General features: G+C 35.3%; 1 protein-coding gene across 3 annotated transcripts in view; it reads left to right on the top strand.

The window, feature by feature from the left end:
• Positions 1-5383: 5383 nt before the first annotated feature.
• RASSF9 (Ras association domain family member 9) overlaps positions 5384-14971 on the top strand; it is a 30036-nt gene continuing 20448 nt past the window's right edge. The window contains exons 1-2 of one of the 3 annotated variants that reach the window (XM_081822164.1): positions 5384-6134; positions 6396-6734. In XM_081822164.1, the coding sequence (XP_081678290.1) occupies positions 6688-6734 (47 nt within the window). In that variant the 5' untranslated portion in view covers positions 5384-6134; positions 6396-6687. Of the gene's footprint in view, positions 6135-6160; positions 6735-14971 lie in introns of those variants that run through there. The other 2 variants (XM_081822165.1, XM_006727025.3) reach the window with 2 other exon arrangements.

The following is a 14971-nucleotide window of genomic DNA, read 5'->3' as shown; positions in this document are numbered from 1 at the left end:
GCCCTGCAGGTCTAACAGGAGCGGAAAGTCAAAGAAGTTTCTCCAGCTAGCAGAAGCCATTGCCGGCTCATGGGTTCCAGCACAAGTATGGCTGCAGCTCCCTGGTATTCAGCTTCTGTTTCTCCATTCTTTTCAACACTTTTGTAACCAATTCTCTGCATAAAACTGTGCTTGGCTTGAACTACCTAAAGTGTTGTTTAATATCTTAACTGGAAACACATGGTATTACCTTTTCTTTCCCTATCTATCCCATATTTGTTAAAGGAGAGTTATGAATTTTATTTTTTAAACTCATTAGTCTTTGACACATTAAAATTTAAAGAATAAATTTCTAGTAATAAGCACATCAAATATCTTTATAAGACAATTTTTTTTAAATTGTACTAGTGCTTTATGAGTTCATAAAAATTCTTGTCACTGGATTAAAACTATTCTCTTTATAAAACTGTGAAATAGAGGACATTTAGGCCTGTGAAATTCGAACCCAAGTTATTTAAGTACTTGCAGATCGACTGAGCATATACAGTTATGTGATTTTAAAAGAATACTGAATCTGGAGAATTCTCTTTCACATTTCGGAATTAATTTATTTTCTTCTGCACTCAGAATCTCCTTAGCAGAAAAATGAGTCCTGGCATGGATGAATTCTAAGGTCTTTTTTAGTCCCTAGATCTTTAATTTGTTCTATTTTTATATGTTAATTGAAAAGCTGTATCTGAGTTATTAATGTGCTCCACAAGTTCTATTCTTGGTTCTACTCTATGCTAACACATACCCGCAAGCAAGTGCATTTATCTCTGAGTCTCACGTTCTTCATTTATATAATGAAAGATTTGAAATTGATGGTATCTATGTTTCTTGCCTACTCTAAAACCATCTTTGATTCCAGTTTAACTGTTCTTTGTTTTGAGCAGTAGTTAAATTGATTTATCACATGTCTCAAAAATTGGTTTTCTTATTCATAAACTGAAATAATATGTTCTTTTTTACTGATCATATTATAATCAAATGAGATATCAGACATAAAAGTGATGTATGCAAAGCACTACAATATAATATTATGATTCTATTATTTAGTATAGTAGGTGAACATATATCTGAGGTGTTTATACATTGACATGCACCCATCTAATTTTATTAAAGTATCTGTGTTTCGCAACACTTTCTTTGAAGTTGAGCAATTTCTAGTGGCAGCCACCCTTATATGGATTTGTCACTTTATCTCATTAGAGTTAATAAAAGCCGTGGCTACTAAGTGAAGAAATTTGGCCTTTTATTTAGGACACAGGTATTTGGCCGACACCCAAATAGTCAGCTATTCAAATACTGTTTAATTAATTAAAAGCTTGGAGCCGCCTATTGAAGCTGGGTGACTAATTAGACACATTATTATATAAGTCCTACAAAAGTTAAAAGTGCCATTTTAAGCTTTTCTGGAGAAGCAAAAGAACATAGAACCCCAGAGCTGAAATGGAGTCTCTGCTTCTGGGCTTTTCCTAAACCATACAACATAGTTATTTCTTCCACACTCAAAACATTTTAGATAGGTTATTTCACAACCCATGACACCAACACACATTATTAAAAAGATTCTGTGAGAAGTTACATTCATTCCAATTTTTAGACATGATTTCTATTACCATGAACAAACTTAAGCTAGGAAAGAATTTCAGAAGACAGACACTCATTAGAATAATAATAATTATATTAATAATAATGTCTTTGGAGTTCTCATCCCAGTTCTGATTTTACTCTTCTGGCCAGGTTTAATTATTTCTGAGTCCTCAATTGTCCAAACAAAACAGGTTCTGTATCTTACTATTTCTCCATTAATTGAGAGTTGGATTTTGAGTAAATCAGATAAACTGATTGATTATAACAAGCCATATAGTGTGTTATTTCCTCACAGATGACCATGTAAGTGGTGACAAATCAGCTCAAAGTCAAGTATCTGTATAATCCATGATGTAGAACCTGAGCTCTGCTGTGCTTTTTATGCAGGCCCTGGGGAAAACTGGCTCTTACAGGCACAGATGTGTATGATAATTATACCAGTAAGCCAAAATAATCATTAAAATGTGAAGAATAAATTTCTGATAATAAGAATACAACACATTGGCGCAAAACAATATTTTTGAAAAAAAAATCCCCTTAAACTTAACATCTAATGGAAAATGAGAATGTATTACTATCATTTTTTTTTCATTTTGGAGATCAGAAAACTGAAGCTTAGGTTAAGTCATTTATCCAAGATCTTTACCAGAAAATGACAGAGCTATGACATGGATCCCTGTCTACGTAGCTTCAAAACTCATATCTACTACCCTTTTAATAAAGTCATATGGGTTAAAGCTAAAAGACAGAAAAGTTCATATAATAACAAAAAGCCTTGAATGTGGTTATGAGAAGTAAAGTGGGGGCAGTGGAGACAAATGGGGGGGTTGTAAAAAGGTGGTCAAGAGGTACAAATTTCCAGTGACAAGATAAATAAGTACTGGGGATAGAAAGTACAGCATGATGACTACAGTTAACGCTGCTGTATGAAATACATAAAAGTTGGTAAGGGAGCAACTGCTAAGAGTTCTCATCATGAGGAAAAGTATTCATTTTTCTTTTTTTGTTTTCTCTTTTCGTTGTGTCTGTATGAGATGATGGTTGGCAACTAAAATTATTATGGTAATTATTTCACAATATCTGTTAAGTGAAACCATTATGCTATGCACCTTAAACTTACAGTGATGCATGCCAATTATATCTCAATATAATGGGGAAAATTTCAATTAAAAAAATTCCTAATACAAAGAGAGGCTGGGTCTATGAATAAACTAGAACGAGAATTGATACACTCATTTTCTGTTTATTTGTTTCTTAATTTTCTCTTTCAAAACAGGGTTTTTCCTCAACATACATGCTCTAACACTGCTTAGCTATTGATATTAACTCAACCACAGATTACATAATCCTCCTTTGATTGAATAATATTCATTCATTCTTTTATTAAGTATAATGCACCATCTTCCATGTTGATTTTTCATATGTTAATCTAAATATGTAAGGAAATAGACATCTATTTATTTTGGCTGAGCTTCATATTCATAGATGAGTGAAAGGACATTCTAACTCTTCTCTACCATCAAAACTCATTTTTACACATTAAATCTTTTAAGATAAGTAACCATCTTTCTTCTGTGAAGACTTCCTACTGGTTCAGAAAAAAACTGATGCAAGCTCAGACTTATTAAAAGCATAATTTTCAAAAAACTGAAATGTATGAATCTCATAGAAATATATAGTGGGCAAATGTCAAAGATTTAACTTCTTAATGAGGGGTCTGGTAGAATTGCAAAGCTGGTCCAAAGGTGGATAGGAAAGACTGCTATATATAGTTAGTGAATTAAAGAAAGAAGGCTGAAATAAAAATAGGTTGAGTATCAAATTGGTTGATATCGTACACGGCAATAAAACCATAACATTTTGTGGTATCTTTCTACCAGACAAAATCATTTGTCTTGCTTTCTGAACAAAAATCATTTGCAATTTACCTTTTTTAAAAAGTAATTTAACATCTAATTTCATAGAATTTGGGCCTAATCAATAGTAAATAGTATGTTAAAAAATGCATTATTCCAGAGAATTGGATAATCTTTGGGAGGAACTGTTAGACAATGCTCCACTATATCATTGAAAGGACATACATTCATTAGTTTACCTTACCTTCAAGTTGAGATAATTTTTTATATTATTCTTTACCCTGTACAAAAAATAGTACTTTGTCTAATACTATATGTCAACACTTTGTATGCAATATTTCATTAAGTTCTCATGAATATCAATAAGCATAAGGCTTTTTAGGTAACTGATTATTTCCTTGGAAAACATTCTTATGAGAATAAACTTAGATAAAGGAGTTTGAATATTTTGAAGGTTACTGATATATAGAGCCAAATTCATCTCTATAAGGGATATGGCTATCTGTACTACTCATGTAGAGAAGTCTACTCTGACCATCATACTGACAGAGTTGGGCATCATCATTCTAAAAATCATGCAATTTGGTAGATGCAAAATTAAACCTCATTTCAATTTACCTATATATATCTGGTTACTTATAAAGTTGATATTTTAAAACACGGTTTTATTATTTTCTTTTAAAATTGTTATCTGCTTATTTTTCTATTTAGATATTAGTGCCCAGGTGTTCTATTCCTTTCAGCTTTTAATATCTAAGGGACATTAACCCTTTGTGTTTTATTCTTACACATCAAAGAGCTTGTCATAAATAGTATTAATGGAGTATTTTATGTGAGGAATAATAACATCCTAAATAAGATTCATCTGTACTAACTTGAAACTCAACGTAAAATTATGCTAATAAAGATGTAATGTTGTTTCCTCTTGTTTCATTAAAACTCTCCTAATGAAAAATGTTTTATGTGAAAACTATATATACAAGTAATGTTAATAAGGGTGGAGAACCGAAACTAGAAGGAACAGAGGGATATTTGTAAATGCAAAATTCTTTGTAAATTGATTGCAATCATTATATTAATAAGTAAACAGTATAGCTTTAGGGGATTATATTTTGAACAATTTAGAATAACTGGGCAATCTTCCATAATAGTTTAAATCATTGTTTTTGTGACGTGCTTGTAACATAAAATAAAAACCAAAACCGAAGTATACCCAACACTATTTATATTAAATATAATGTGTGTGTGTATATATGTATGTAATATATATGTATAAAACAAAATATATCATCACTGCTTTTCATATTTTAAAGGTTTTCTCCGGTAACACTACTATAGATCCATTTAAACGATGGGTATATTTTCTTAAACTTATCCATTCTTCCAGTAATTGAAAAAAAGGTCATTGAATTAAGGCATTGGTTATTGTAATGTTTTCTGATTTATAACAAATTGGGATTTATACATAATATTTATGAACAATTATAAACAATACATAACAGGTTTAAAATAAAATACTGTCACATAAAATACATGTATATTTACATATAGAAATACACATATATACAATATGGAGAACTAGAGGGGAATTATGATAGTAAATATTGGAAAAAATGATTTTTTTGAGCTCTGTAGAATCTTGCCTAAATTGATGCATATAAGAATTACAGAAACCGTTAAGATCACTTTTTGTTTGCTGTTGTTGGGGGTGAAGGGGACTCATAAAGAAAGTGTGTGCCATTCCTGTTCTCTGTCAAGATCCAGAGATCCACTAGCTTGAAGTGTGAGTCAGAGTGAACTCATAGTGCTTTGATTTCCTTTCCCTCGCTCCCTCCCCTACCCGCGGAAACCAAAGATTGGAAGCTTGGCGTTGCCCAGCAGGGTGGGAAAGGGGGAAAGGTGAAGACGCAGGGGAAGGGCAGACGGGGAGGGAGTTGGTCTGGGGGCCGAAATCCTAGGAAAAAAGACCTGGGAAAATTCTCCGGGCCCTGGCCCCTGGATGGCGCTTTCCCACGGCGTGGCGGGCGCAGGAGAGCTGGGTGGGGACTGTGCCTGGCCGCCAGCACTGACGTCCGCTCGCCCCTCTCTGCCCCCGCTGCGCGGGTCGTGGGTTCGAGATCGCGTGGGACCAGGTGATGCCCGCTCTCACCCCTCGACCTTCACTGCACACTTCGAGTTCCATGAAGTCCTCCAGGCGCTTCCTCTCACTTCACGAGTTGAGAGGCAGGAGCGAACAGTTGGCTCTTCCTTCAAACTCGCCTGCCCCAAAGGCTCAGTAAATGCCAAAGACCCGGCAGGGGTCTGTGTTAACGCCTCGGGAGTCGGACCCCAAATCCCGGCTGGTTCTTACTGCCGATGCTGTCGTCTGTCAGCCTCGGAGCCCTTTGGTCCTTCAGCTCCTTCGACTTTTGGAAAATGAACTTGAAACGTGTGGAGGAGTGGACTGGGGATACACTTAGGCTCCAATTTCCAAGTGACCTCTGAGTCCACCTTGATTCAGTCTTCGGCTTCGCTCCTCCTCAACATATTTTACAGCCCTGCCACCCCCCCTCCCCCCGCCACGGGAGGGGATTTTTGTGCCGGATCGCTAGACAAAAAGTTCTTGGCCCTCACTCTTGCTTGCCACGATCACATTACTTTTCACAGACTGGAGCTGGTTGCGAGGTAGGGGTATTTACTTTTAATCCTTTTATGTGTTTAGTTCACCTTGTGTGATTGGGTGTGGAAAGCGGGGGAGGGGGGGTTTCCAAATGGAGTGAAATTCCCATTCCATGGGTATTACCATGCCCGTCGGGTTGGCAGTTCTTAAAGTTTAGCAAGTCTGCAAATAACTACCGAAAACAATAGAGTCCCCCTCCCTTCCTCTCTCTCTCTCGCTCTCTCTCTCTTTTTTTTCTTTTCCTGCTTCCAAACGCCTTCTTCGAGGCTGAAGCTGGGCAGGTCTCCAAAGGTGCAGCAGCCACAACAATCCAGCAGTTCTAAGTTAGGCAGCAGTTGCACAACTTCTAGCAACTCTCTTCGCCGGCTGCTAATGAGCTGAAAGCCAGGAACGTTTGAGGAGGTGAAGAGGAAACTTTCAATCCTCCTCCCTTCACCTAGAAATCCAGATACCCCCCCCACCCCATCCCCAGATAACTTTGAGATACGGCAGATACCCCACCCCCATCCCCAGATAACTTTGAGATTCGGCCCCTTCTCTTCGCTTGCCTGGCGGACCATGGCTCCCTTTGGAAGAAACTTGCTAAAGACTCGGCATAAAAACAGGTAAAGTCCAGGGTGTGTGTCCTGGGGGGGCTTCTGTGTGAAAGTAGGTGTTTTGCTGCAATTAGATTCTGATGAAAATTGCTCTTGGGGGAAAAGCCCTAGGGAATGAAGTTTTGTATTTATATTCAGCTGGCGAGGATATTATTCCACCTGGAGGATCACTGAAAGGAAAAAAAAATATATATTCTTTTGATCCTTTTTGTTTCCCCCTTTGGCCAGTCCCGGTTCCACAGCTACTATCACCAAAATCTCTCTTTGTGTTGCCTTGCATATTTGAGAGTAGTGGGAAGGCAAATTTCATTTTGGTTGACACAGAATTTTGGCATGTTATAGGAAGGGTTAAAATTTTGATGGAGATATAACTAGAATTTATTAGCCACTAATTAGAACAAAAAACACAGCTGCTGATACAATCCGGAAACAATGCTTTGGCTCCCCCTTAGAGCGGGGCATTCCTGAAACCTGGAAAGTTCCCAAAGTGAAAATACTCTGTAGACAAACTTATGTGAACTGATTGTTTCAAATATCTTTGAGAGCTTTAGGTGGTTTTAGGCACAAAAGGAGGATTCAAGCAGCTTGAATCCTTAATCCGTATTACTACAATTTTGATTTGTTTTGCTATTTCAAGCCTGCAGTGCTCATAGTGTAAATGTGTAAATAAATGTTTTTCTCTTTCTCTCTCTCTCTCCCTCTCTCTGTCTCTGTCTCTCTCTGTGTGTCACACACACACAGAGATTTTTCTTGAGCCAGTATGTGTGTTTCAGTCCTATTAAATATTTTATTAACACCTCAAATGTTACATTTATATGCTAAAACAAAGTGTGGATAATTTTAGATATGGGCTTTACTCTATTAGTATATTTATTTTGGAATAAGGGCTTTTCCATAACTCTTCTCTCCATCGTGCTTGTTAGTACTTGTCATAATTTACTCAGAGTAAATTTAAAAGCATACAATTACATGGTAGGAAATGACAATTATTTTAAAGTGTCTGCATGATAATTTATGGTGATAGAATTTTAAAGTAAATCTCCACATTTTGGGCATAAATGTCTACTTGAAAAATTCTGTTTTTAATTCATTGCAAATGTATTCATGATTTAGTTGATTGAGTTTGCCTAAGAAACAAAAACTATGAAACTTTCTAAGCCAGTTTTATTTGCTAATAATTTGGTAATGTATCACAAATATGACATTTCTGGTAATTAGTGAAACTATATGTTAAAATAAATATGCCTGGATATTCTTTAAAAAATATGTTAGTGATTGTTATTAAAAATAGGTTTGTATTTTAGTGGTATCTGTGCATTAAAAAATAATCCCAAAAGGCTTCCCTTGCCAATAGAAAAGCTTTACTACTTTTTAAATGATTATGCAGTAGCATTATTTTTGAAGTGTGTTAGTTTAAATGCCATTGAAATATATAAAAATTACTTGGGGAAAGTTCGTGGTCTTATAAAACAAATTAAGTTTCTGGCATGCTGAGCCTTCTAAATATACCCTTGTAGTTCAGGGTTGTTTCATGTATGTGTGTTTTTGTTTTGATTTTGATTATTATTAATTCTAAAATTCTGTCATTGGTATGCCAGATAACAGTTCAGTATAACTTTGTGTGCACCCCTGTGAGTTTCCCTCAGGGAAGTACATGTCCACTTATATTATCTCAATTCTGCCCCTGTGTCATCTACCCATAAAACTAGCTTTCATTCAGGGAGGTGAGTATACAGTTTTGTTTTGTTTTGTTTTAAGATTTTATTTATTCATTTAAGACAGAGAGATACAGGGAGAGAGAGAGAGCATGAGCAGGGGGAGAGGCAGAGGGAAAGGGAGAAGCAGGCTCCCCGCCAAGCCAGGAGCCAGACATGGGGCTCAATCCCAGGACCCTGGGATCATGACCTGAGCCGAAGGCAGACGCTTAACCATCTGAGCCACCGAGGTGCTGTATACAGTTTTTAATATGACATTTTTTATGCAAAATTATGAAAAAAATGGAAAGAAAGAACATTAAAAAATGAGGAGTTTAACAGTATTTCAAGTTTTTCTGAGAAAATGGATTGGTGTTCCCAGTGGTGATGTTTTATTATGAATGTGTTTTGATGAAAGTGGTAATAGTGAGGATATGTGTGAGTTGCTCTAATAATTGAGTGCTTCCCTTTACAAATTTGTATTTTTCCATCCTTAAGAAAAATTGTAAGCCACAGCAGTGGTTGGAGAGAGAAAAATATGGTTGTCTCAAACTGAGCAGTACATAAGCCACATGGTGTATTGAAATAGAATTAATGTATATTTATCTTTTCAGTGTCCAGTATTACTATCGATGAGGTATTTTTGTTTTGTTCTGCTTTGTTTTTGCACCTTCTCAAAGGTGAAACTACATGTGAAACTTAGTGACATGATTAAGTCCCATCTTGTTTACCGGGTTCCATAATGATTTAAATAATCTTACTTGGACATATTGAAATTAAGTATCTTTCCTTAAATGACAAGTGATTAATCCTTTGATAGTAAATGTGATTGATGGTAAAACATGTATCTGATAACAGCTAAGGCATTCCTCAAATAGATAGTATAAAAATCCTTGTAGAATGCAAAGGAAGAATTTGAGCAATGCATTTGTGTGTCTTGTGATGTATAATTTATACAGGTAAAAGAGCTACTTGAACATAATTGCATCTTTGTCAGCAGGAAAAAATATAGATTACTAGAAGAAATTGTAGGAATTTGAGGCATTAGTATTTTGACTCTGTTTATTGAACTTTTCTGCATCTATTCTCTGTCTTTTCCAAGTATGGGGCATAAATTCTTTTAGAAAATACAAGCTGTAAAGCTTAAAGAGAGCAGTGCCATATCTGTCTAGTCACCATTGTGTTTTTATGCCTAGGACAGTGCCTAGCATATTATGGACATGTGATACAGTTATTTATATAATTTTGTAAATTAAATTATAAAAATATATTTGCTATTTTATTCTCTTATTTATCATCTGAGCTCTGTTGGTATTGTGTAAAAGTGAAGACCTCATAAAGGATTGGTTGACATTTGATATAATCCAAAACCCAAGGAAATAGACAAATAATTTTATGGATTTGGACGTGAAGTTAATCCTACCCCACTAGATATTCTGTTCTAAATTTTAAGAAGCATTTAAATTAAAAAATGGGGAAACAGTCTTTGGGGAATTTGAGAATAATGCATGGTCATGAATGATAGTATTTTGGTGCACAAACTTTGTATGCTTTTCATTTCTAACTTTCATATAAATAAAAGAAATGGAGCCAATCTAAGATCCTTTATATTTATAATCAGAATTAATCTTTTAAACTTTTCTAATTGTAGTAACAATGCCACAAATGCTTCATCAGAAGGAAGAATTAAGTTTTGCGGTTAAGGTAAAATTTGCTGGCAAAATGGATGTTTTCTCTGAAATTAGAAGTATGGTAGTTTGTGAATTCTGCAGAATGGGAAATTATCATGTACTATTTTGTCTAACCTCAAATAAATACTTAAAATGTTCCTGAAAATGGATTGAGAAATGCACGATATTTGAGTATGTACATCTTTTTAGTTCCCAGAAGTTTCTGAAAGAGATTTCCCCTGATGATACTTGGTAACTTAAGTAGTTATTAGTTGGCAGCAGACAGCCCATTAGGAACAATGACTGGAATGCTTTATCCCTGGCAAAAATATACCAAGACCCCTGAAGACAGTGAAACTGAGCTTTAGGTTAAATCTTGAATTGTTACTCAAATGACTAAAGCCAACTTAAAAATCCACTACATAAGATGTTGTATTATGTACTATTTCAATTCATGAAACATGTCAAGGTGAAAGGTTCTTAAATGGAATTTTTGAAAAAAAAGTTTAAAAGTTTGTAGCTGGTTAACAATTTTATTTACAGAACATCTTTATTACCTGGACTGCATAACTTCTAAAGCTTTGATGGTATTTGATTGGTATGTAGTTCCAGGAGATCTGATAATAGCTCTAAAAATTCACAAAAATGTGGCTCTCTTTTTTTAATTTTAGTTCTGAAAATAGAATAAAGTTGAGTAGCAGCATGTATTTACCTCTTCCAGGAGTATGTGAATACCAGTCCTTGATAAGGAATTTCTTTGTCTCTAGCATACTGGCTTCCTAAAATGAGGCAATATGTTATCTGTACTACGTATATGTGAAAGAAAAAAGTTCAACATGCTTCTGCGCTTTAATGTTCTGTAATGTATATTTGCTTAGGAGTTTTTAAAGACATCTTTCTGGCAAAACATATACAACACATAAAACGTTTCCTTTTTTAAAAAAATAGATTGTGATTCCATTCCTGTCTAACCTGTTGTAATTCTACACCTTCTAGAGAAAGTTTGCCTATTTGTTGATTATCATTTAAGAAAACTTACTAATGTAAATGGTCACCCAAGGGCAAAGTAATTACGTCTTGTACATGGAATAGAATCCTGGGTTCATGCTCAGCACTGGCAGTGAGAAGCAAGATATTTCAAGAATAAGAATGATCAATGGGTATTAAATATGCTGGCAAACAAGGAAAGTTATCCTCAAAGGTTTATATCTGCAGGCTAGAATGGCCTCTGTCTTTATAAATAAAGTGACTTAAGATATCTATAAAAGAAATTCTCATTGAGTATACCCAGTGAGAGCAGGGACCTTACCTATCTTGCTCCTTTCTAGGTAATCAGTGAGAAGTTTCTCAAATATTTGCTGATCGAATAAATGGACTCAACATATACTCTTCAAATACACCTGGTCCCCATACAGGACTTGGATCAGAGTACATCAGTACATTTGTGTTGAGTGGATGCATAAGTAACTTAAAGAATGAATCCATAAATTCAAGGTTGACCTCTCATTATTCCTGCTCTTAGGCTCCATTCCTCCTTGCTTTCAAATGGTAAAGGACCATATCTGACAAATAGACTTTACTGAGCTTCTGATAGAAAACAAACCAAGAAGCAGGGTAACTCATCTTCTCAAGACATGTTCTTACTTCCCTTCGTGTTCCTGGAATGCAACCACGTATATTATGAGGTTTGGCAGACGATGGTGAAGGGCTACTATAGATCCCACTCCTAACTGTGGAGCATCTCCTCCTTCTTCTGTGATAAGAGGGAAATATGATTAGGAAATATTTGTTTTCTTACATGATATGAGGATTTATTCTCCTTCTATAGGATAATTATAGTTCATGAGACAAAGGAAAATTCTAGAAAGAAACAGAAAAATATCTTGGTTAAGAATTCCAGCAGACATTAGGTTATATCTCAGATATGCCATATTACTAATTGTGTCCCCTGGGGCAAATATTTAATCTTTTTAATACAACAACAACAATAATAACAGCATGCAAGGGAAAATCCAAGCTTGACAATTAGAGGAGGGTTGCTCTTTAATACACAATTATGAATAAAAGTGTTACTAAGGTCGTTCTGGGGAAGACAACTGTGCAAATGAGGTAGACCTTATGCTTCAGTTTCACGAGCTTCAGAGTAAATCTACCTCTGCTAACATTTCTTACAACACCATGTGCCACTGTTCTGAGTGATTTACATAATACTTTAAGTAATGCTGTGAAGAAGGTACTATTTTACATTTGAGGCAATTAAGACACAGAACAGGGCAACAATAAATAAGTGGCAGAGACAGGATTTGAATCCATGCACTTCACCATTGTTCTGTATGGCCTGTTGAGGATTTAGTCTTCTCATCTCTAAAATAGAGTTAATCCTAAACCATCAAGTATGAGATTAAATCTGGTTATATTTAAAAGACAGCACAGTACTAGGAGGATGGTAATAAAAACTCAATAAATGTTCACTCCTTGTTCAGGCCTGTAGGATTGAAATGCTATGAAGTATATCTAAGTTTTTAATATTGAAACATGGTGTGATATTTTGGTCTTTGAAATCTCAACTCAGAACTTCTACATCACCACTAATCTCTTTTCTTCTGTAGATATAAAGAGGTATATTGTAAATTACTGAATATGATTAGAATGAGTCTATCAGTGTTGTACAAAACTAGCTTTGGATCTTGATGAAATATTTGAATTCTGACAGCTTTTAGGTTTAATCCTCACACCTCTTTTAACCAATTTGTGAGACCATTAACAATTTGGCAATGTGTTTTTTACCATAGTTTAAAATATTTTTATTTATTTATTTATTTATTTATTTATTTATTTATTTGAGAGAGAGAGAGAAACAGCATGAGAGGGGATAGGATCAGAGGGAGAAGCAGACTCCCCGCTGAGCAGGGAGCCCGATGCGGGACTCGATCCCAGGACTCCGGGATCATAACCTGAGCCGAAGGCAGTCGCTTAACCAACTGAGCCACCCAGACGCCCTCTTTTTTACCATAGTTTAAAGGATATTTCCTTGTGTGTCCTTGGGGAGTTTTGAGAAAAAGAAAGGATACATAATTCAAATATTATAGTCTTATCTTTGTCTAATAAAATGAGAGATTGAATTAGATTTTTTTATTTTATTTTTTTTTTAAAGATTTTATTTACTTATTTGAGAGAGAGTGAGTGAGAGAATGAGCACAAGAGCAGGGGAGGGAGAGGGAGAAGCAGACTCCCCTGTTGAGCAGGGAGCCTGATGGGGGGTGGGGGGGTTTGGGGGGGTTGATCCCAGGAATCTGGGATCATGACCCGAGCCAAGGGCATATGCTTAGCCCACTGAACCACCCAGGCACCCCTGATTTAGATTTTTAAAGTTCCTTTAATTTCTAAGGTCCTATGATTCTAAAATACCCTCTGCAGGGTATTCTTGTCTTGCTTGTTTACCATTTCAAGACAACTTTTAAAAATAGAATTAAAAGATAGATTTTTGGTGTATAATTTAATTCTACTTAAAACATGATGCATTGCCACATAACTTCTACCACAAAAGGTAGCATTATGGTAAAAGCCAAATGTGTTTATTTCCATTTATTAGAAGATGTGATTAGTTTATAAATTATAATATCTAGGAATTATTGAGTGTTTGCTATTTGCTATGCACAATTTTAAGTTTAATAATACAAATATATGAATGTTATGAGTAGCTATCTTTTTATTTTAGTTCTTTAGGACTGGTAGACTGTGTATTTGGTATTGTACCAGACATGCAAAGACACAACCTCATTCCTAAGAGATTAAATTAATCGAGAGAACAACACTGCAGTTAAATATCTCAAGCATGAACTTTCTTTTAAATCACTCTTCCATGGGAAACTGTCTTTGACAGGGTAGGTAAAATCACAATCTTTATGATGCAATTAAGAAGGTGCGAGTGTACTCTCTTGCAGTTGAATAAGGCTGTTCCTTTGTACAGTAGGTGCTCAATAAATGTTTTTGATTGCCTCTAAGTAGAAGTATATAACAGAGGAATACATGAAGGTAAAGAAAAAATAAAAGGAGCATCATCATAATTAGATAGCATTTATTATTAAACTCCCACAGTTAGGTGACAGGCTTGGACAAGAGTAGGGAACACAATAAGATGTATAAAAAGATGTGGGAGGGGGCTGAATCACACAATGGTAAGACTGACTAAGATAGGATAATCAAAAGATAAGGATCGAGAAGCAGGCAGAAATGTGGTCAGTTTGGCAAGAATCCATATTCTTGGTTGGGTTGGTTGAAAAAAAGAGAATAATTTTACAATTGAGGAAGTGTATAGAAAAAATTTTAAGAATGTGTTTATATAGCAGTATTAGACTTACAGTCAACGATTGGTCAATTTATCAGTTCATAAAACTGAGTTGTTCTATTTTGTGGACATTTTTAATTTTAATTTTATTAATGCAGGTAGTGGTCCAACTTTAGCAAGTTTTTATGCTCACTACTTAGGGTATATAATAGATAAGAGTTTTGTGGCTAAGGCTTCTTGATATACTTGCACAGTGTATGCTTGTTCTCAACCAATGACTAGGAAGTTTTTATAGCCACCTCAGATACCTTTAGTTAATCTCAGGCTCCTCTTTTACGCTGATATTTTTCAATCCTTTTGGAATTCCCTGCAGTATGGTTAACTGAGGGACTTAAGATCCAGTAGCAGAGCATTAGTTTGGGGAGACCACAGTTTTTCATAGTAAAGCCTATTTTTAGATCTGCACATAAGGACCTTACATTTGCCCAGAAGCTGTGAGAGATGCTATTGAAAAACCATGAGTGTTTCCATAGGGTAGATATGTAATGACTGCAATCTCATATGAAGAAAAGAGTTGTACACAATTAGGAAAAG

Source organism: Leptonychotes weddellii, chromosome 5 (genome assembly GCF_054177405.1).
Source record: "Leptonychotes weddellii isolate Sample4059 chromosome 5, ASM5417740v2, whole genome shotgun sequence".
Taxonomy (NCBI): Eukaryota; Metazoa; Chordata; class Mammalia; order Carnivora; family Phocidae; genus Leptonychotes; species Leptonychotes weddellii.
The sequence above is the reverse complement of the archived record's forward strand: the minus strand, read 5'-3'. Positions and strand labels throughout refer to the sequence as shown.